The 23,576-nt window shown below is 48.7% G+C and overlaps 1 protein-coding gene across 3 annotated transcripts in view; it reads right to left on the bottom strand.

Moving 5' to 3' along the window:
* LOC144611423 (glutamate receptor ionotropic, NMDA 2B-like) overlaps positions 1-23,576 on the bottom strand; it is a 349,120-nt gene that overhangs the window by 24,934 nt on the left and 300,610 nt on the right. For all 3 annotated transcript variants that reach the window (XM_078430500.1, XM_078430501.1, XM_078430499.1), the window contains 7 exons: positions 21,556-21,761; positions 17,615-17,783; positions 15,028-15,181; positions 13,459-13,584; positions 10,725-10,954; positions 7,570-7,730; positions 3,184-3,371 (listed from right to left, as the gene is read on the bottom strand). In XM_078430500.1, coding sequence (XP_078286626.1) covers positions 3,184-3,371; positions 7,570-7,730; positions 10,725-10,954; positions 13,459-13,584; positions 15,028-15,181; positions 17,615-17,783; positions 21,556-21,761 — 1,234 coding nt within the window. The remainder of the gene's footprint in view (positions 1-3,183; positions 3,372-7,569; positions 7,731-10,724; positions 10,955-13,458; positions 13,585-15,027; positions 15,182-17,614; positions 17,784-21,555; positions 21,762-23,576) is intronic.

The following is a 23,576-nucleotide window of genomic DNA, read 5'->3' on the forward strand; positions in this document are numbered from 1 at the left end:
TGTGAGTTTTCCCCGGGTGCTGCGGTTTCCTCCCACACTCCAAAGGTGCACAGGTTTGTAGGTTAATTGGCTTTGGTAAAATTGTAAATTGTCCCCAGTGTGTAGCTTTTTGGCTGCCTGTCCAGTCACCGAAAAGACTGCACTTGATTACAATCAAGCCGTCCACAGTGCCCAGACACCAGAGAAAAGGGATAACGTTTAGAACAAGATGAAGCCCAGTGAATAAAGTCCAATCATTGCACCAGCGTTCTGCCTCATCCACGGCTACAAGCACCCCCTTCACACTTCATCATCCAACACTCAAATGCCTCTGATAGACATAAAAGGCTGGAGTAACTCAGCAGAAACAGGCAGCATCTCTGGAGAGAAGGAATGGGTGACGTTTCAGGCCGAGACCCTTCTACTAAAACGCCACTGATGATTTATCCAGCGCCAGTTTAAAGAACTACTGAAGTTTGGATGCAAATCACAAGAGTGGATGCGTCTCAGCTGCGTGTTAACTGCTAGCTGATTGTACACAGTTTGAATGGACCCGGTCAGCCCCTCCCTGCACTCGAGAGAGGGGGGGTTATTTGTTTCTCCTCTTCATTCTAAATTTGCCTCTAATGTGCATCAATATCAGGGACCGAAGATAGACACAAAATGCTGGAGTAACTCAGCGGGTCAGGCAGCATCTCTGGAGAAAAAGAATGGGTGACGTTTCAGGTCTGAGGAAGGGTTCTGACTCGAAACGTCACCTATTTACTGGAATTTATTCACTGGAGTTTAGAAGGATGAGGGGGGATCTTATCGAAACATATAAAATTATAAAAGGACTGGACAAGCTAGATGCAGGAAGAATGTTCCCAATGTTGGGGGAGTCCAGAATCAGGGGCCACACAGTCTAAGAATAAAGATTTAAAACTGAGATGAGAAAAATCTTTTTCACCCAGAGAGTTGTGAATTTGTGGAATTCTCTGCCACAGAGGGCAGTGGATGCCGATTCACTGGATGAATTTAAAAGAGAGTTAGATGGAGCTCTAGGGGCTAGCAGAATCAAGGGATATGGGGAGAAGGCAGGCACGGGTTACTGATTGTGGATGATCAGCCATGATCACAATGAATGGCATTGCTGGCTCGAAGGGCCAAATGGCCTCCTCCTGCACCTATTTTCTGTTTCTATGTTTCTATATTTGTTTCTCTAGAGATGCTGCCTGACCCGCTGAGATACTCCAGCATTTTGTGTCTATCCAGGGGAAGGAACACAGTGCAATTCTCTGCTTATACTTCACTAACGCTGAAGCCAGCACTCTCTCCAGATACAGAAACAAGGAACCGCAGATGCTGGTTTATACCAAGGATGGACATGATGTGGGTAACTCAGCGGGTTAGGCAGCATCTCTGGAGAAAAAGGATGGGTGACGTTTCGGGTCGGGACCCTTCTTCAGACATTGATCACATCAGCTCCCTGGAAGGGAAACTTTCGGTTTAGTAGTTATTTGGAAATGGGAGGTAAGGACCATACACGTCTCCTGCTGTACAGCCAGCAAGCAGGGCGAACCTTGTTTCCATTAGTATCCCAAACCGAAATGTCACCTGTCCATGTCCTCCAGAGATGCTCAAGGAGATTTTACAGTGGAGCAGCCACAATGTGTAGGAAGGAACTGCAGATAGACACAAAAAGCTGGAGTAACACAGCTGGTTGGTTTGAACCAGGGTCTGCCGTTCCTTCCGTCAGGGAACTGCAGAGATAGACACAAATTGCCGGGGTAACTCAGCGGGGCAGGCAGCATCTCTGGAGGAAAGGAAATCGGTGAGGTTTCGGGTCGGAACCCTTCTTCAGACTGGAAGCAGAGGAGGACACTGCCTGACCTGCCCAGTTACTCCAGCACTTGGCCACTTTTTTTTTTTTAACCCCAAGTGCCATTGTTTGGATGTAAACTAGGACCTAGGAAACCAAAGCCATATTTAAACATCAAATTGTTAACCACAAAAAAGATTAAATTTACCATCCTTTTGGGCCGATGTAACATCGTGTCATATAATTAAAATGGAGTCCCTTCCCCAAGAACTCCAGGTAATTATAGTGAGCAGCAGGCTCAAGGGGCAGAAGGGATGGATCTGTGCCGATGACAACCAGTTGTTCTACTTTCATTCCAGCGGCTCCTCATTCACCCACCATTTCATCCAATTTTTAATTAAATGAATGTCCTCCAGTGCTCCTTCCGGGAGCCTTAATTTCTTAATGTGTTACGGCCGTCTTAATAGCAGAACAAAAATGAATTTTAATTGGGCTGAATCCTTGCCTTGCTTTTAATGGAAGCAGTGAACGACGAAGTAAGGAGCCATTTGGCCCATCTTGCCTTTGCAAGCCCATTGGGAGAACTTTCCAATTCATCCTGCACATAACTCTCTCCCTTTGCTATTGAAACGTCGTACAGTTTTCACCCATTTAATTAAGGCCGTAAGGAATAGGAGTAGAATTAGGCCATTCAGCCCATCAAGTTTACTCCGCCATTCAATCATGGCTGATCTATCTCCCCCTCCTAACCCCATTCTCCTGCCTTCTCCCCATAACCCCTGATACCCGTACTAATCAAGAATCTATCTATCTCTGCCTTAAAAATATCCATTGACTTGGCCTCCACAGCCTTCTGTGGCAAAGAATCCCAAAAAATCACCACCCTCTACTAAATAGTTTTTTCCTCATCTCCTTCCTAAAAGAACGTCCTTTAATTCTGAGGCTCTGACCTCTAGTCCCAAACTCTCCCACTAGTGGAAACATTCTCTCCACATCCACTCCATATCCATGCCTTTCACTATTAGAAACATAGACAATAGGTGCAGGGGTAGGCCATTCGGCCCTTCGAGCCAGCACCACCATTCAATATGATCATGGCTGATCATCCACAATCAGTACCCCGCTCCTGCTTTCTCCCCATATCTCTTGATTCCGTTAACCCTAAGAGCTAAATCTAACTCTCTCGTGAAAACTATTCGGTAAGTTTCAATGAGGCCTCTTCTCACCAATTCTAAACTCCAGCGACTGCAGGCCCAACGAAACCAAACTGAAGTAAACCTAGGCTGTCCCGCTGTTAGCCCAGCGTTTTGTGTCTCTCCCCGGGGTAAACCAGCATCTGCAGTTCCGCCCGACGCTAAACGGCTACGATTCTCGGGAGGACAGACAGGAACACTGTCTCTCACCGTCGCCAAAGAGCTGCAGGATGGCCAGGTCCACGGCCCGCTTCCAGCCACTGGTCTTCTGGATGGCGATGCCGTAGCCGGTGGTGGCAAACACCTTGCCACTGCCGATGGTGACCAGCTTGCAGCCCTCGTCCCTGCCGGCCATGTAGTTCAGCACCGCCGCATCGTAGATGAAAGCGTCCAACTTCCTGCAAGGGAGGCAGAGCCCGTCAAACGGTGTCCCTCGGCCCCTCACACCCACTGTGTATCTGTGTGTGTGTGTGTGTATATCCGTGTGTATGTGTGTGTATACGTGTGTGTGTGTGTGTGTGTGTGTGTATATCTGTGTATATCTGTGTGTGTGTGTGTGTGTGTGTATATCTGTGTGTGTGTGTGTGTGTGTGTGTGTGTGTATATCTGTGTGTGTGTGTGTGTGTGTGTGTGTGTGTGTGTGTGTGTGTGTGTGTGTGTGTGTATATCTGTGTGTGTGTGTGTGTGTGTGTGTGTGTGTGTATATCTGTGTGTGTGTATATCTGTGTGTGTGTGTGTGTGTGTGTGTGTGTGTATATATCTGGGTATGTGTGTGTATATCTGTGTGTGTGTGTGTGTGTGTGTGTGTGTGTGTGTGTGTGTATATCTGTGTATATCTGTGTGTGTGTGTGTGTGTATATCCGTGTGTATGTGTGTGTATATCTGTGTGTGTGTGTGTGTATATATCTGTGTGTGTGTATATCTGTGTGTGTGTGTGTATATATCTGTGTGTGTGTGTGTGTGTATATCTGTGTGTGTGTGTGTGTGTGTGTGTGTGTGTGTGTGTATATCTGTGTGTGTGTGTGTGTGTGTGTGTGTGTGTATATATCTGGGTATGTGTGTGTGTGTGTGTGTATATCTGTGTATGTGTGTGTGTATCTGTGTGTGTGTGTGTGTGTACATGTGCGTGCATGCATGTGTGCGTGTATGTATGTGCGTGTATGTGTGCGTGTGTATGTGTGTGCGCGTATGTGCGTTCATGCATGTGCATGCGTGCGTGTGCGTGTTGGGAGAGGGAGTGAACTTCAAGAGTTGGCTGATAGCGTCTCACCAATGCATTTGACTGGAGTCAGCTGCAGGAAATTTGTCCAGAGGTAATGATTCTGAAACCATGGACAATTACACAAGGAAGGCTGACAACAATGTTTTTTTTACACGACGCTCTCAAACATTTAGAGCCTTTTGAAATAGTGCGAAGGTAAGATGCAACAACCCTTTGACAACATAAGCATGATGCAAGTCATTATTTCTGCATTTCTTGTTTACTGCTGATTTCCACCGGCAAATGTCTTCAAGAAACTTCAGATAATTAGGGTTCCCTGGAGCTCGGCAACATAGCCACATGGATCTTACAGGTTTGAAGGCGCTAGGCCTTCACTGGAGTTTAGAAGGATGAGGGGGACCTCATTGAAACGTACCGAATAGTGAAAGGCCTGGATAGAGTGGATGTGGAGAGGATGTTTCCACTAGTGGGAGAGTCTAGGACCAGAGGTCAAAGCCTCAGAATTACAGTAAAGGACGCTCCTTTAGGAAGGAGATGAGGAGGAATTTCGTTAGTCAGAGGGTGGTGAATCTGTGGAATTCATTGCCACGGAAGCCTGTGGAGGCCACGTCAATGGATGTGTTTGAGGCAGAGACAGATAGATTCTTGATTAGTACAGGGTATCAGAGGATATGGGGAGAAGGCAGGAGAATGGGGTTAAGAGGGAAAGACAGATCAGCCATGATTGAATGGCGGAGTAGACTTGATGGGCCGAGTGGCCTAAATCTGCTCCTATCACTTATGAACTTATTGAATTGAATAATTGAAGTTTAAACTCAGCCTTCTTTAAAGGTTGGTCACCGACAAAGACGGTGTCAAAGTGCGAGCCACACAACTGTGCTGAGCCTCTACATAAGATCCGTGTGGCCATTCTGCCCTTGTCATTGTTCTGCAGATTATTTATTTAGTTTGTGTCATCACACAACTGTTTGCCAACAGCGAGCAAATGTTAGTGCCACGTCGTTGGCCTCTGCAAGATCCTCTACCGTGCACGTGTCTTGCAGCATGCCACGGAGGCTCAGAGCGGGAAGCATTCTCGTCGCGGTCCCTGTCAGATTCTACAAGAATCCGTGTATCCAGCTACCACACCGCACACTGCATTGTTGGGGGAGTCCAGAACAAGGGGCCACAGTTTAAGAATAAGGGGTAGGCCATTTAGAACGGAGATGAGGAAGAACTTTTTCAGTCAGAGGGTGGTGAAGGTGTGGAATTCTCTGCCTCAGAAGGCAGTGGAGGCCAGTTCGTTGGATGCTTTCAAGAGAGAGCTGGATAGAGCTCTTAAGGATAGCGGAGTGAGGGGGTATGGGGAGAAGGCAGGAACGGGGTACTGATTGAGAGTGATCAGCCATGATCGCATTGAATGGCGGTGCTGGCTCGAAGGGCTGAATGGCCTACTCCTGCACCTATTGTCTATTGTCTATTGTCTATTGCACTGCAGATGCAACACTCCACTTGCAAGACCCTTATCTGTATTTGTGTGGGAAGGAACTGCTGATGTCGGTTGAAACCGAAGAGAGGCTCACAGAAAAGCTGGAGCCACTCAGAGAGTGTTGTTGTTCTGCCCAGTTCCGCCAAACTATCCAGTCACTTCCCCTCGCTGTTAATTTGTTTTTGGCACGGCTGGAGTTCAAAGATTAATTCATGAGAATATCTCGCGCAAAAGTGGCTCGAGTTCCCCGGAGTTTCAAAGTGGCGAACGATCAAGATGCCTAATGTGACGACGAGAGTCACCAGGGTGCTGGGGGAAATTGTCCCTTTTGAGGGAGAATCTGAAGTATTAGGAGCGCAATCTTATAATTACAACAGGGACATAAAGGTAATCAGAAGCCAGAGTAGCCGTGGTGAGTTGTTCGTTTAAACCTCCCCTCTCTGACATCAGTCGTCAGCTGGCTCCTCTGCCTTGCCTTTAAGGTCTTGGGGGACAAATCAAATTAAAATTAATGCCTGTGTGATTTTAGCACAGTTGTTAACCATCTGTTAATGAGAATATTAATTAAGTCACAGAGCGAATGAAAATTTAAAATCCAGCTGTAAAAACTTTTATATCGTGGACTCATCCCACAGACTGATGTCTTGCCTTGGCCTTGCGTTTGGTGGTGCAGCGGTAGAGTTGGGTAGAGGGGGATAGAGCTCTTAAGGATAGCGGAGTCAGGGGGTATGGGGAGAAGGCAGGAACAGGGTACTGATTGAGAATGATCAGCCATGATCACATTGAATGGTGGTGCTGGCTCGAAGGGCCGAATGGCCACCTCCTGCACCTATTGTCTATTGTCTATAATGGACATGGAGGACCTGGCGTGGGGGGACTGGCGTGTGGAGGGGGGTGGGGGGGGGGAGAACAAAAGCCACCTGGCGCGGCAGTACTTTGTAATCTTGTGAGTGCCCTTTATGGGTGACTATTTGCATACATTGAGTAAGCAAGCAAAGAATTTCACTGTGACTCATCACATGTGGCAATAAAGTATTCAATTCAATTCAATTCAATTCAATTCAGTTGCTGCCTTACGGTGCTGGGAGACCCGGGTTCGATCCTGACCACGGGTGCTGTCTGTACGGAGTTTGTACGTTCTCCCCATGACCTGTGTGGGGTTCTTTTCCGGGATCTCTGGTTTCCTCCCACACTCCAAAGACGTACAGTTTTTGTAGGACAATTAGCTTGGTATAATTGCAAATTGTCCCGAGTGTGTGTAGGATAATGTGTAGGAAAATAACTGCAGCTGCTGGTACAAAATCGAAGGTATCACAAAATGCTGGAGTAACTCAGCAGGTCAGGCAGCATCTAGGAGAGAAGGAATGGGTGACGTTTCGGGTCGAGACCCTTCTTCGGATTTTCTTCACCCATTCCTTCTCTCCTAGATGCTGCCTGACCTGCTGAGTTACTCCAGCATTTTGTGATACATGTAGAATAATGTTAGTGTGCGGGGATCGCTGGTCGGCGCGGACTCGGTGGGCCGAAGGGCCTGTTTCCGCGCTGTTCTCTAAACCAAACTAAGCTTAGAGACACACACAGAGGAACAGTCTGTGCTTTGTAAGTAGACTCAACCCTCAACAAAACTCACCAAATGCACATGACCACATTACACTGCACTGATGCAGCCCAAACTCCCAACAGGTATTCAACTGCTCACAACAATAATACAACCTAACTGACTCAATGGTGCTCTATTGTCATTGAGGCACAGTGGAAATTCTTTGTCTTGCACACAACCCGGTAAAAATCATACAGTAGACCTCAGCTGGGCAGTTCACAAGAGTCGCCATGTTTCTGGGGCCAACAAAGCTACAAAAAAGTATTCAATTTCTTACGTCAATAATACGACCGTGCGATTTCTTACCCGGTCTTCAAGCTTACTAGTGCGTCCAGCACTGATTTCTGATTGTACTTAGTCATGTAGCTGTGCATTTCGAAGTAATTGTTACGGATGTTTCTTTCTGTGCTTCCATTGGGAACTGTCCCGAATCGAAAAGGAGGAGAAAAATCATTTGGTCTCTGAAACTGAAGAGAGAAAAAGACAAACTGATATTGACTGAGGTTCTGATATTTAAAACATGGCGCGTTACTCACACAGAGAGAGATGTTGGCGCAGGCTGGTAGTCCAGATCTGGCAGTTCCTCAACTCTACACACTCTGCCAGCCTGCAAGTCCTCTAGATCTCTGCGCTCCTCTGATTTCTTGCCTCGTGATGTTTTTAACTGCTCCACCGGTATTAGATGTGCCTTTGGGCTTCCTAATTCTTCAGTCCTGGAATCACCTTGCTAAAATTCTCCAGATAACAACCTCGGGGCAGGAGGCATTGGGTAGCACGGTGGCGCAGCGGTAGAGTTGCTGCCTTACAGCGCGTGCAGCAGGGCCGTTTTTACAGCATTATGGGCCCCCGGGCAAAGCAGTGTACTGGGGCCCCTACCGTTACTCTCCCCCACCCCCCTTTCCCTACCAGCCCCCCCCTGTCGTGCCGGCGAAAAGCACTTACCGAAAAGCACTTAGCGATGGACTTAGGGTGCTACATTGTTGCGAAAAACACTTACAGATCGCTGTGAGAAGCACTTAGGGATGGAAAAGCAAAGCACTTAGGGAGCTAATTGTTGCGAAACAGATCGCTGTGAGAAGCACTTAGGGATGGAAAATGTTGCGAAAAATGCACTTATTGAACCTACATTTTTAAAGTAGTATTTATTTATTGCAAGTCATTTAACATACACAGATCAGCATGGGGCCCCTATGCTCGTGGGCCCCCGGGCAAGTGCCCATCAGGCCCATGCGTTAAGATGGCCCTGGCGTGCAGCACCAGAGACCCGGGTTCGATCCCGACTACTGGTGCTGTCTGTACTTAGTTCGTACGTTCTCCCCTTGACCCATGGGGGTTTTTATCCGAGATCTTCGGGTTTCCTCCCACACTTCAAAGACGTGCAGGTTTGTAGGTTAATTGGCTTTGGTGTAAGTGTAAATTGTCCCCAGTGTGTGTAGGGTGATGTTAGTGCGTGGGGATCGCCGGTCGGTGCGGACACGGTGTGCCGAAGGGCCTGTGTCCGCGCCATATCTCTAAACTAAAGTAAACTAAAAAAGTGGTATCCTGAGACCTATACTGTTGAGCTGGAGTCATGTAAAGGTCACTGAAGCTGCTGTGGAATTCAAAAAAGCAAAGAACAAAAAACCTGTTTACAGCAGCAGGTTGTTGGAAAAATTCATAAGGTTTGTCCTTCAGTGGGGTATGCTTGCTGTCTTTACCCAGTCCACCCTGTAGGTGACTCCCGACGCACAGCAGTGTATCGCCTCTCTCTGCCTGCTGACGTTCTTGATTAGTAAGGGTACCCAAGGTTACGGGGAGAAGGGAAAGAATATGGTTGGGAGGGAAAAGTAGATCAGCCACGATCCACCGCCGCGGCACGTTGGCGCAGCGGTGGAGTTGCTGCTCCACGGTGCCAAAGACCAAGGGTTCGATCCTGACGACGGGTGCTGCCTGTACGGAGTTTGCACGTTCCTCCCCGTGACCGCGTGGGTTTTCTCCGGGTGCTCCGGTTTCCTCCCACACTCCAAAGACGTGCAGGCTTGGAGGCTAATTTGGCTTGGTGAAAGAAAAAGTGTAAATTATCCCGAGCGTGTGTGGGATAGTGCTAGTGTGCGGGGATCGCTGGTCGGTGCGGGCTCGGTGGGCCGAAGGGCCTGTTTCCGTGCTGCACCTCTAAACTAATCTAAGCATATGATTGAATGGTGAAGTGTACACGATGGGCTGAATGGCTTAGTACTGCTCCGAAATCTTGTGGTCTTTTAGTCTCTTTTCAGCAAGCTCTTCAGTTTAGAGATGAATAGGGCTGGGTGATAAATGTTGCCGTTTCTCCAGAACTGCCTAAAAGATCCCATGGTTTACTCCCAAAACCACCCATCCGGCTAAACCCTTTGGTCAACTGTCCTAAGATCTTTCCCTCCACGGCTCAATGTTTCATTTCGGCATTTTTTCCCTTCATGTTCGTAAGTTATAGGAGCAGAATTAGGCCAATCGGCCCATCAGGTCTACTCTGCCATCCAATCATGGGTTCCCTCTCAACCCCAATCTTCTGCCTTCTCCCCCTATAAACCCCGGACATCCTTATTGATCAACAATCTGTTAAATTCTGTCTTAAAAAGAAATCCAGTGACTTGGCCTCCGTATTACAATGTTCCCACGTTGTTTCGTGATGCTCGAGGCACCATGGAAGTCTAATTCCCGTCGTTGTGACCATCTATGACCGACGCTCGTGATCTGACGTGTAGGAGAAAAACCGCAGATGCTGGCTTAAATCGAAGGTAGACACAAAATGCTGGAGTAACTCAGCGGGTCAGGCAGCATCTCGGGAGAGAAGGAATGGGTGACGTCGCCCATTCCTTCTCTCCCGAGATGCTGCCTGACCCGCTGAGTTTAGATTTTTAGAGATCCAGCGCGGAAACAGGCCCTTCGGCCCACCGAGTCCGCGCCGACCAGCGATCCCCGCACATTAACACTATCCTACACACACTAGGGACATTTTTTACATTTTTTCTTTTTACATTTTACCCAGTCAATTAACCTACATACCTGTACGTCTTTGGAGTGTGGGAGGAAACCGAAGATCTCGGAGAAAACCCACGCAGGTCACGGGGAGAACGTACAAACTCCGTACAGACGGCGCCCGTAGTCAGGATCGAACCTGAGTCTCAGGCGCTGCATTCGCTGTAAGGCAGCAACTCTACCGCTGCGCCACCGTGCCGGATACTCCAGCATTTTGTGTCTACCTTGATTTGAGGATATTAGGTAGCTATAAGGAGAGAAAACAGAGTCTTCCTGTCTCCTACTACATCCTAACTTTACCCCGGACATCAGTCTGAAGAAGGGTCTCGACCCGAAATGTCACCCATTCCTTCTCTCCCGAGATGCTGCCTGACCCGCTGAGTTACTCCAGCGTTTAGTGTCTGCCCTCGTGATCTGACGTGTGCACCCCGAGCGCTCGGCCATGTCGGGGGAGGCTGGCCGCTTACCTTCTTGTCGCTGAGGCCTGACACTTGGTCCACGTACTCCTCTTGGATCATGAAGGCAGCCAGGTTGGCCGTGTAGCTGGCCAGGAAGATCACAGCGAAAAAGGCCCAGACCGACACCATGATCTTACTGGTGGTCCCCTTCGGGTTCTGCACCGGCACCGAGTTGTTGAAGACCAGGCCCCAGAGCAGCCAGATGGCTTTGCCGATGGTGAAGGATGGACCTCCAGGCTCTGCAGGCAACAAAAGGTGGGGCATTCAGTGAGCTGAAGATCGCAGCGAGATTTCTGTACCTTCCCCCCAACTCTGTTGCACTTCCCCAATGCCCCTGTTTCGAGGTAGGCCCTCGACTGCTATCAGGTCCTCACCATTTCCTAATATATGAACTTACCAATCTCTCAACCGATTCCACCTGAGAAATTGGCACCTCATAAACTGTTAATGGCCATGTCAATTCCAAGGCGATGTTTTCAAGACAGTTAGATATAGCTCTTGGGGCTAACGGAATCAAGGGATATGGGGAAATCGACATCTTCACAGGAGACACACTATTGACCGACATCTACTACAAACCTACTGACTCCCATTGCTGTCTAGACTACACTTCTTCCCACCCTGCTTCCTGGAAAGACTCTATCCCCCACTCCCAATTCCTCCGTCTACGCCGCATCTGCGCCCAGGATGAGGTTTTCCATACTAGGTCATCGGAGATGTCCTCGTTCTTTAGGAAACAGGGGGTTCCCCTCTTCCATTATAGTTGAGACCCTCACTGGGGTCTCCTCGATATCCCGTAGATCCGCTCTCGCTCCCCCTCCCCCCCATTCGCACCAAGGACCGAGCCCCCCTTGTCCTCGCCTTCCACCCCATCAGCCGTCGCACACAGCATATAATCCTCCAACACTTTCGCCACCTCCATCGGGACCCCACTACTGGCCACATCTTCCCATCTCCACCCCTTTCTGCGTTCCGCAGAGACCGTTCCCTCCGCAACTCCCTGGTCAACTCGTCCCTTCCCACCTAAACCACCCCCTCCCCAGGTACCTTCCCCTGCAACCGCAGGAGATGCAACACCTGTCCCTTTACCTCCCCCCTAGGCTTAATCTTCAATCTAGCCCATTTAAGATTACAATTTCCCTGTGACCACGTGGGTTTCCTCCGGGTGCTCCGGTTTCCTCCCACATCCCAAAAGACGTGTGGGTTTATAGGTAAGTTGGCCTCTATAAATTGCCTCCTGGTGTGTAAGACGTGGATGTGAAAGAGAGATAATCAGAGAACAATTGTGAACGGGTGATTGATGATCGGCACGGACTCGGTGGGCCAAAGGGCCTGTTTCAACCCTGTTTCCTTCAATCAGTTCAATCAATAATCCAGGTGATCAGCAGCCCTGTGTCCTGGCTGGGGGGCTGTAACAATGGTAAGACAATTGTAAATTGTCCCTCGTGTGTTGGATAATGCTAGTGTACGGGGATCGCTGGTCGGTGCGGATTTGGTGGGTCGGAAGGGCCTGTTTCTGTGCTGTATCTTTAAACAAAACTAAACTAAACTAAAGTTAAACGAGGTGCTACACCTCCTGTACACTGAATGACCTGGAAAGAGGTGCCTCTTCCTTGCAACTGGAGTCTAACATGCTGGATGAAGGGATTAAAAGTACCATTAGCAAATTTGTAGATGATACAAAGCTGGGTGGTAGTGTGAACTGTGAGGAAGATGCTATGAGGTTGCAGGGTGACTTGGACAGGTTGTGTGAGTGGGCGGATGCAAGGCAGATGCAGTTTAATGTGGATAAGTGTGAGGTTATCCACTTTGGTGGTAAGAATAGGAAGGCAGAGTATTATCTGAATGGTGTCAAGTTAGGAACAGGGGACGTACAACGAGATCTGGGTGTCCTAGTGCATCAGTCACTGAAAGGAAGCATGCAGGTACAGCAGGCAGTGAAGAAAGCCAATGGAATGTTGGCCTTCATAACAAGAGGAGTTGAGTATAGGAGCAAAGAGGTCCTTCTGCAGTTGTACAGGGCCCTAGTGAGACCGCACCTGGAATACTGTGTGCAGTTTTGGTCTCCAAATTTGAGGAAGGATATTCTTGCTATTGAGGTCGTGCAGCGTAGGTTTACTGGGTTAATTTCCGGAATGGCGGGACTTTCATATGTTGAGAGACTGGAGCGACTAGGCTTGTATACACTGGAATTTAGAAAGATGAGAGGAGATCTTATCGAAACATATAAGATTATTAAGGGGTTGGACGCGTTAGAGGCAGGAAACATGTTCCCAATGTTGGGGGAGTCCAGAACAAGGGGCCACAGTTTAAGAATAAGGGGTAGGCCATTTAGAACTGAGATGAGGAAAAACATTTTCAGTCAGAGAGTTGTGAATCTGTGGAATTCTCTGCCTCAGAAGGCAGTGGAGGCCAATTCTCTGAATGCATTCAAGAGAGAGCTGGATAGAGCTCTTAAGGATAGCAGAGTCAGGGGGTATGGGGAGAAGGCAGGAACGGGGTACTGATTGAGAATGATCAGCCATGATCACATTGAATGGCGGTGCTGGCTCGAAGGGCCGAATGGCCTCCTCCTGCACCTATTGTCTATTGTCTATTGTCTATTAACCATCGAGGTCACAGTCCCACCAGGGCTGCCCTCTTCTGGCAGAGCCCCAGGACCTCAATAACCTGCCCAGGCAAACGCTTAATGCACAGAGTGAAAGAGTGGATGAAAGCTGGCGGTGTGAAGGCATCAGCTTACCCCGTCCATCGGCCAGGCACCGGTTGTATCCCACGGGGCTGAAGTACTCAAAGACAAAGACCGCGACAGCCGAGACAATCAGAAGCATCACGAACATCATCACCCAGACATCGGCGCTGAAGGGCTCTGTGGCAGTGCAAAACAAAGAGGCAAGAGGCCATAACCACAGCCTTTTCCACATTAGCGGGCACGGTGGCGCAGCGGTAGAGTTGCTGCCTCACAGCGCCAGAGACCCGGCTTCGATCCCGACTACGGGTGCTGTCTGTACGGTGTTTGCACGTTCTCCCCGTGACCTGTGAGGGTTTTCTCCGAGGACTTGGGTTTCCTCCCACACTCCAAAGACGTGCAGGCTTGTAGGTTAAATGTAAATTGTTCCCCCGTGTGTGTAGGGTTGTGTTAGTGTGTGGGGATCGCAGGTCGGTGCAGACTCGGTTGGCCGAAGGGCCTGTTTCCACGCTGTGTCTCGATCTCCAAACTAAGCTAATTGACCTTTCGCCACCCACCATGGTCACTGGAACCCCACGAGTGAACGGCATTGTGGGAATGTGATGTTCTGATAATGGGAAGAAGGTACAACAGCCTGAAAACCGTGACCTCCAGGTTTGAGATCAGGTTCTTCCCAGCAACGAGCGAGATCTTCAACACTGCACCACACGACCCATCACCCTCCCTCAGCACCTATGGACTTTATTGTGGTTGAACTGCAGTCTCCAGTTTAGCACTCTGATGGTCTGGTTACCTGTTATTACTGATTATTAATTTATTGTTCATAAGTTATAGGAGCAGAATTAGGCCATTCGGCCCATCGCGTCTATTTCCTCCGGGCGCTCGGGTTTCCTCCGACATGCCAAAGATGTGCGGGTTTGTAGGTTATTTGGCCTTCTCTTAAATTGCCCTGAGATAACATAGGACTAGTGTGAACGGGTGATCGATGGTTGGCGTGGACTCGGTGGGCCGAAGGTAGGGTTGCCAACTATCTCACTCCCAAATACGGGACAAGGTTACGTCACCGCCCCGCGCCCCATGGGACCTCACCCGGCCAGTTACCTCGTGCTCCCACTCCACCAACGGCGCCTGCCCAGGCCGGGAAGCGGGTTGCTATGTGAACTCCGTTAGGCTGCGCCCGGGCCTCCAGACCTACACTGTCCGGAGCTAAAATGTCGGAAACCTAGAGTGTCGGGACCTACAGTGTCGGGGCCTACAATATCGGGGCCTACAATGTTGGGGCCTACAATGTCGGGGCCTTCAGTGTCCGGGCCTACAGCGCCCCCCGGGCCTAATACGGGACAAGGGCGATCCTGTACAGTACAAACTAATTTAGCCCAAAATACGGGATGTCACGGCTAATACGGGACAGTTGGCAACCCTAGCTGAAGTTCCTGTTTACACCTGTATCTCTAAAAGTAAACACAGAGATTTCTGTATCGTAAACCCAACGAAGATCACATACAGATGGGGGGAGACACCCTGGGCACGTCATGTTACACGGAAGAGCTTCAATGAATGGATTAAGGATCGAAGAGAAATTATCCAGATAGCCTAATGTTTGACTAATTAATCATGACTTACCCAGGAACGCGGAGGGCGATACTGTCCCATTGCTCCGTGACACCATGACGCTGATCCCAGTCTCAATGAAAGGCACCGAGAAGTCTATCACCTCTGACCGTTCTTCGTTGATAGTGAGGGAGCCCACGGCCATGTGCGCATGCTTCCGGACAACCTGGTAACACAGAATGAGACTGTTGCTGTCATGTCCACCTGACCACCTGGGCAGCAGTGGCGCAGTGGTAGAGTTGCTGCCTTACAGTTCTGACAGCGCCAGAGATCCCGACTACGGGTGCTTGCCTGTACGGAGTTTGTATCTTCTCCCCGTGACCTGCTCCGAAGGGTTTTCTCCGAATTTCATCCCACGCTCCAAAGACGTACAGGTTTGTTGGTTAATTGGCTTGCTGTAAATGTAAATTGTCCCTAGTGTGCGTAGGATGGTGTTAGTGTGTGGGGATCGCAGGTCGGTGCGGACTCGGTGGGCCGAAGGGCCTGTTTTTGCGCTGTATCTCTAAAACTAAACTAAAAACTAAAACAAACAGCACATCCCCTCCCCATTGAGTTCAACCTCAAGCGCAAGCTTCACACACTGGGAATCAAATGCAAAAATAGATCCAATGAGGTTTTTGAAGATGATTAAACGATTTGATTAGATGTCATAAGTTCATAAGGTCATGTTACAGGAGTGGAATTAGGCCATTTGGCCCATCAAGACTACTCTGCCATTCCATCGTGGCTTCATCTGTCCTTCCCTCTCACCCCATTCTCCTGCCTTCTCCCCAGAACCCCATGTCTGGAGAGCAATTACATCCAGCATCAGAATAGTTTTGAACCTTAAAAGGAGAGCCTAATCCTTAGGGTCTGTGTGGTCTGAAGAAGGGTTCCAACCTGAAACATCAGCCATTCTTTTTAGAGTCATAGAGTGAAGCAGTGTGGAAACAGGCCCTTCGGCCCAACTTGCCCAAACCAGCCAACATGTCCCATCTACACTAGTCTTACCTGCCCGCGTTTGGTCCAAATCCCTCCACGCCTGTCCTATCCTTGCACCTGTCTAACTGTTTCTTAAATGTTGCGATAGTCCCTGCCTCAACTACCTCCTCCGGCAGCTCGTTCCATACACCCACCAACCGTTGAGTTACTCCAGCACTTGGTGTCTATCTTCGGTATCAACCAGCATCTGCAGTTCCTTCCCACATGCCCAATCCTGAGGGGGCTGATGTTATGGACGTTTCTCCACATCGAAAAGTGCTTCATGACGCTGTTTTGATGCCAATGGTAGATATGAGATCAATTCCTCTGGGATTCATGTAGCCCAAAACCAACAAGCATCAGATAGACACAAAATGCTGGAGTAACTCAGCGGGTCACGCAGCATCTCTGGAGAGAAGGAATGGGTGACGTTTCAGGGTGAGACCTTTCTGCAGTCTGAGAGTCAGGTGAGAGGGAAACAAGAGGTTCAGAAGGTACATAGAACAAATGAATAAAAGCAACGATGATCAGGGAAAGATGGAGCCCACAATGGTCCATTGTTGGCTGTGGGGAAGGTGATAATGAGTGATACAAACAGTGAAACTCAGCAGTACAACGACTAGAATGGGGGAGGGACACAGAGAGAGGGGATGCAAGGGTTTCTTGAAATTAGAGAAATCAAAATTCATAAATTCATACCACTGGGTTGTAAGCTGCCCAAGCGAAATATGAGGCACTGTTCCTCCAATTAGCGTTTGGCCGCACTCTGACAGAGGAGGCAGCCCAGGACAGAAATATCAGTGTGGGAATAGAAACATAGAAACATAGAAAATAGGTGCAGGAGTAGGCCATTGGGCCCTTCGAGCCAGCACCCACACTCCAAAGACGTACAGGTATGTAAGTTAATTGGCTGGGTAAATGTAAAAATTGTCCCTAGTGGGTGTAGGATAGTGTTAATGTACGGGGATCGCTGGGCGGCACGGACTTGGTGGGCCGAAAAGGCCTGTTTCCGGCTGTATATATATGATATGATATGATATGATAATAAGATCATGGCTGATCATCCAAAAGCAGGGCGGCACGGTAGCGCAGCGGTAGAGTTGCTGCTTTACAGCGAATGCAGCGCCGGAGACTCAGGTTCGATCCTGACTACGGGTGCTGCACTGTAAGGAGTTTGTACGTTCTCCCCGTGACCTGCGTGGGATTTCTCCGAGATCTTCGGTTTCCTCCCACACTCCAAAGACGTACAGGTATGTAGGTTAATTGGCTGGGTAAAATGTAAAAATTGTCCCTAGTGGGTGTAGGATAGTGTTAATGTGCGGGGATCGCTGGGCGGCACGGACTTGGAGGGCCGAAAAGGCCTGTTTCCGGCTGTATATATATGATGATGATGATGATGATGATGAGTACCCCGTTCCTGCTTTCTCCCTATATCCCTTGATTCCGTTAACCCGGAGAGCTATATCTAACTCTCTCTTGAATGGGAAGGTGAGTAAAAGTGTTTGGCAACCGGGAGATCACGTAGGTCAGGATGGACTGAGGGAAGGTTTTCGGCCAAACGCTGTTAGTAGGGCTCCAGCCAGTTTTGGACCAAAGGTTAAATCACATTTCAGACAATTCCAGTTTGTGATTCGCGCACCTCACCGACCAGTCCGTTCCATGTCCCGTTAATTTTCTTCCCATGCTTTCCATTTGTCACCAGATATAAATCATACGTGAACTTGACAGACTTGGCAATCCTCTTCAAGATATCAATGCAAAATCCTTTACAGCATCGCTTGATGTACAACCCTCCTTCGGTTTCATTGCTGCAAGGAATGAAGAACAAAAAAAATGAAGAGCAAAGTAAAAGTTCCCAGGAACGATTTCCTTCCCTTTAAATCCCCTTCAATCCCCTTGAAAGATTCTGCCCAGCTGTTAGAAACATAGAAACATAGAAAATAGGTGCAGGAGTAGGCCATTCGGCCCTTCGAGCCTGCACCGCCATTCAATATGATCATGGCTGATCATCCAACTCAGTATCCCGTACCTGCCTTCTCTCCATACCCCCTGATCCCTTTAGCCACAAGGGCCACATCTAACTCCCTCTTAAATATAGCCAATGAACTGGCCTCAACTACCTTCTGTGGCAGAGAATTCCACAGATTCACCACTCTCTGTGTGAAAAAAAACGTTCTCATCTCGGTCCTAAAAGACTTCCCCCTTATCCTTAAACTGTGACCCCTTGTTCTGGACCTCCCCAACATCGGGAACAATCTTCCTGCATCTAGCCTCTCCAACCCCTTAAGAATTTTGTAAGTTTCTATAAGATCTCCCCCTCAATCTTCTAAATTCCAGCGAGTACAAGCCGAGTCTATCCAGTCTTTCTTCATATGAAAGTCCTGCCATCCCAGGAATCAATCTGGTGAACCTTCTCTGTACTCCCTCTATGGCAAGAATGTCTTTCGGGCAACTGAACTGTCCTACCACAACCAGCGAGCAGACCTGAACTACTATCTACCTCATTGCTGATCCTTGGACTATTTTCGCTCGGATTTTACCAGCTTTACCTTGCACTAAACGTTGTTCCCTTTATCATGTATCTGTACACTGCGGACGGCTCGACTGTAATCATGTATTGTCTTTCTGCTGACTGGTTAGCACGCAAAACAAAGGATTTTCACTGTACCTCGGTACAGGTGACAATAAACTAAACTGAACATCCTTTTAATTTACCTGAAGATTTTAGATTTAGATTTAGATTTAGAGATACAGCGCAGAAACAGGCCCTTCAGCCCACCGGGTCCGCGCCGCCCAGCGATCCCCGCACATTAACACTATCCTACACCCACTAGGGACAATTTTTACATTTGCCCAGCCAATTAACCTACAAACCTGTACGTCTTTGGAGTGTGGGAGGAAACCGAAGATCTCGGAGAAAACCCACGCAGGTCACGGGGAGAACGTACAAATTCCTTACAGTACAGCACCCGTAGTCAGGATCGAACCTGAGTCTCCGGCGCTGCATTCGCTGTAAGGCAGCAACTCTACCACTGCGCCACCGTGCCGCCTTGTGAAGGACACAATCTCTCTCTGCTGCATCATCACCATATTGCCCATGAACACAGCATTTACTTCCTTGTTTTAGTCCCCCGTCCTCCATGTCTAAAATTGTTTAACGCTCAAAATCTTTTCACCTGACAAAACATTCTCTCCTTCTGTAAGGTAACCTATTTTTTTTTCTCTCCTCGGAGTTTTATGATTTGCTGTGACGATCTGCTGTCAGGTGAAAACTCATCTAACCAACACCCAGAAAAAAGGTGGGGACTGCAGATGCTGGAATCCCGAGCACAAAAAGCCTAAATGCCGGAAGAACTCAGCGGGTCGGACAGCATCTGAGTAGGGAAGAATTGTCCTGATCTGAAACCACAGTGCTGGAGTAACTCAGTGCTGGAGTAACTCAGTGCTGGAGTAACTCAGTGCTGGAGTAACTCAGTGCTGGAGTAACTCAGTGCTGGAGTAACTCAGTGCTGGAGTAACTCAGTGCTGGAGTAACTCAGTGCTGGAGTAACTCAGTGCTGGAGTAACTCAGTGCTGGAGTAACTCAGTGCTGGAGTAACTCAGTGCTGGAGTAACTCAGTGCTGGAGTAACTCAGTGCTGGAGTAACTCAGTGCTGGAGTAACTCAGTGCTGGAGTAACTCAGTGCTGGAGTAACTCAGTGCTGGAGTAACTCAGTGCTGGAGTAACTCAGTGCTGGAGTAACTCAGTGCTGGAGTAACTCAGTGCTGGAGTAACTCAGTGCTGGAGTAACTCAGTGCTGGAGTAACTCAGTGCTGGAGTAACTCAGCGGGTCAGGCAGCATCTCTGGAGAAATGGTATGAGTGACGTTTCGGGTCGAGACCCCTCTTCAGGCTCTTCAGGGAAACTAGGGAAGTGATTCCTGGTTCGGGACTGTAAAGAGGCTGCACAAAATAGACCAATGTGGGTTATTTCACCTTTTACAATGCAGAAAAGCCGTTAGTTGGAACCTAATTGCAGAATGGAAATTTTTACTTAAGAATCATTTAGACAGGTACATGGATCGGGTAAGTTTAGAGAGATATAGGCCAAAAGCAGGCAGGTGGGATTAGTGGGGAGTATAGAGTCATAGAGTCAAACGGCATGGAAACAGGACCTTCAGCCCAACTTGCCCACACCGGCTAACATGCCCCAGCTACACTAGTCCCACCTGCCCATGTTTGGCTCATATCCTGCCAAACCCGTCATATCCATGTACCTGTCTGTTTCTTAAATGTTGGGATAGTCCCTGCCTCATATATCTCATCTGGCAGCTCCTTCCATACACACACCACCCTTTGTGTGCAAAAATTAGTTCCCTATTAACTTTTTTCCCCCTCACCTTAAACCTATGTCCTCTGGTCCTCGATTCCCCTACTCTGGGCAAGAGACTCTGTGCATCTACCCGATCTATTCCTCTCATGATTTGGCACATGGGCATGTTGGTCGGCGTGGGCAAGTTGGGCCGAGGGGCCTGTTTGCACGCTGCATGACTCGATGACTCTATGCCATGTGCCGTTTTTATTACTCCATCTCCTTGTGTTGCCGTATAATTCACGCGATTATAGTCTGTCTGTCTTTAAGTGGCTGCAGTTTTTATGTGAATCTGGGGGGCAGAAGTCTTTACAATCTGTTCGTTTCCAGGCGTGATGCCACAATCTGCAATCCTGAACAAGGCAACGAGGGCCACAAGAGGTTCAGAGCTCCCAGTTATACCGATAATCTTCATTGGTTGTGGAGAGATAAGGATTTCTTATAGACACTTCGGGTAGCATCTAATGGGGATCTAAACGCATTACAATTCTCTCGACGTAATCTATATTAGGTATCTCTATTCTACAGAAACTTCACAATAATCTTTACATAGGATCAATTTCCAGATACTTCACATAAATAGGTTTCTCCCTCTCAAAGAATATATTGGGTCCTGACAGACAATGGATTGGATTTTACCTTGGTTCGCAGTTAGAAAAAGATGTTCTTTACTCTTCAATGCCTCTTCCCCTTCCTCCTCCCATCCTCTTCCACCTAAATTCCTTCCTCTGGCTTCACATTTCTTGCCTCTTCTTTCTTTACTTACGCATCTCACACCTTTTGTCTTTTCTTCTTTGCTTTAGTCCAGCTATTTACCGATCAACCCCTCCTCCCCCCCCCTCTACTGTATCCACCCATCACTTGCCAAACTTTATACCAACCCCACTTCTCTTCCTGCTTTATCTCTCTCCCCCCACCCCCCCTCACTGGGACCCGCCCCGAAGCATCACCTATCCATGTGTTCCAGAGATAGACACAAAATGCTGGAGTAAGCCACGCAAGGTCTCTGGTGAAGAGGAACGGGTGAGGTTTCGGGTGGAAACCCTTCTTCTCCAGAGATGCTGCCTGACCCGCTGAGTTACTCCAGCACTTTGTGTCTTTTTTTCCTCTCTAATCCGGCATCTGCAGTTCCTTGTGTCTACATCGATGATTGCTGTGCACCCAGTCTGCCCTGCTGGACTGTAAATCCAGTTTGCACCACAGGCAAGACCAGGTAGGTCGGTACCTACATGGGTTTGACCTGCTTCCTGCAGGGAACGGTGTTCCTCATGCAGGTCCCGCTCAGCGAGTCGACGTTCTCCACGATGACGAAGGGCTTCTCCTCCAACGTGACGATGCTCAAGTGGTCGTCTTCCTCTTCCGACTCCGAGAACAAGTAGTACCGGGGCCAGACGTGATACTTCATGGCCAGCCTCTTCGCCTCCCACGTCCCAACCTGCACACAAGTGAAAGACCAGTCAGTTAACCACGGGAGGTGACGGTGTGAACTGCTTCTTGCTCAGTGGAACACGTGGGCTATCTGTCCTGGGCAGCACGCAGAATGGTGGACTATGACCCGCACGGGCGGCACGGGCGAGCTACTGGGTTTTCTCCAGTTGCTCCGGTTTCCTCCCACATATGCAGGTTTGTAGGTTAATTGGCTTGGAATAATTGCAAAATTGTCCCCTGTGTGGGTGTTTAAAATGGTGGAGTTCGCTTACTAAAATGGCGGGATTTGCTTACTAAAATGGCGGGGTTCGTGTGCGGGGATTGGCCCGGACTCGGTGGGCCGAAGGGCCTGTTTCCGCACTGCATCTCTCAACTAAACGAAGTATGGTCCAGAGTTGCAATTCACGCCCTCTCCTTATTTAACCATGGTGGAGCATAGCGCAGTACCACACAATAACAGGCCATTCGGCACACAATGTCAGGGCCGAACATGATGCCATGAACCTGCGTGGGTTTTCTCCGAGACCTTCTGTTTCCTCCCACACTCCAAAGACATACAGGTTTGTAGGTTAATTGGTTTGGTTTAAATGTAAAAATTGTCCCTAATGTGTGTGGGATAGTGTTGGTGTGGGGGGCTCGCTGGTCGGCATGGACTCGGTGGGCCGAAGGGCCTGTTTCCGCGCTGCATCTCTAAACTAAACTAAACTAAACTCACAAGCAGGGAAAACAATGGATGTAGAACATCCCAACGAAGATAATTGAAAGTTATGGGGAATTGAAATAGAATAGAGGACACAAGGCCTTGGGCAGTGTCAGATAATCACATTGACTGAAATGTGGTGCAGGTTTGAAAGGATGAGTTCATAAGTTCATAAGTGATAGGAGCGGAATTAGGCCATCCAGTCTACTCCGCCATTCAATCATGGCTGATCTATCTTTCCCTCTCATCCCCATTCTCCTGCCTTCTCCCCTTAACCGCTGACACCCGCAAATAGTTGTCCATTTCAGGTTGGAACCCTTCTTCAGCCTGAAGACTGAAGATGTCTGAAGGAGGGTCCCGACCCGAAACATCACCGGCCCTTTTTCTCCAGAGATACTGCCTGACCCGCTGAGAGTTACTCCTGCACCTTGTGTCTAACTTGACCGGTCATAATTCGCAGGGTTTGTAAATGGGATTATAATAAATACCCTTGGTTGCATCCAAAGATAATGGAGCAGAACAAGATAGACCACTCGACCCTACAAACCATAGTACGTCACGGCGCCATTTTAGTAGGCAGGAACTTGCAGAAACATTTAAAAAGAAAAATAATAAAAATCTGTGAATTGATAGATGAGATATATTTTGCATTTTTATGGGGTCATCACACATACTGTTCCCCCAAAACACGGGGGTTGCTTACTAAAATGGCGGTATAAGAAAATAACTGCAGATGCTGGTACAAATCGAAGGTATTTATGCACAAAATGCTGGAGTAACACAGCAGGTCAGGCGGCATCTCAGGAGAGAAGGAATGGGCGACGTTTCGGGTCGAGACCCATCTTCAGACTGATGTCAGGGGGGTGGGGCAAAGGAAGGATATAGGCGGAGCCAGGAAGATAGAGGGAGATCTGGGAAGGGGGAGGGGAAGAGAGGGACAGAGGAACTATCTAAAGTTGGAGAAGTCAATGTTCATACCACTGGGCTGCAAGCTGCCCAGGCGAAATATGAGGTGCTGTTCTTCCAATTTCCGGTGGGCCTCACTATGGCACTGGAGGAGGCCCATGACAGAAAGGTCAGACTGGGAATGGGAGGGGGAGTTTAAGTGCTCAGCCACCGGGA

This window comes from Rhinoraja longicauda, chromosome 40, assembly GCF_053455715.1.
Source record: "Rhinoraja longicauda isolate Sanriku21f chromosome 40, sRhiLon1.1, whole genome shotgun sequence".
In the NCBI taxonomy this organism is placed as follows: Eukaryota; Metazoa; Chordata; class Chondrichthyes; order Rajiformes; family Arhynchobatidae; genus Rhinoraja; species Rhinoraja longicauda.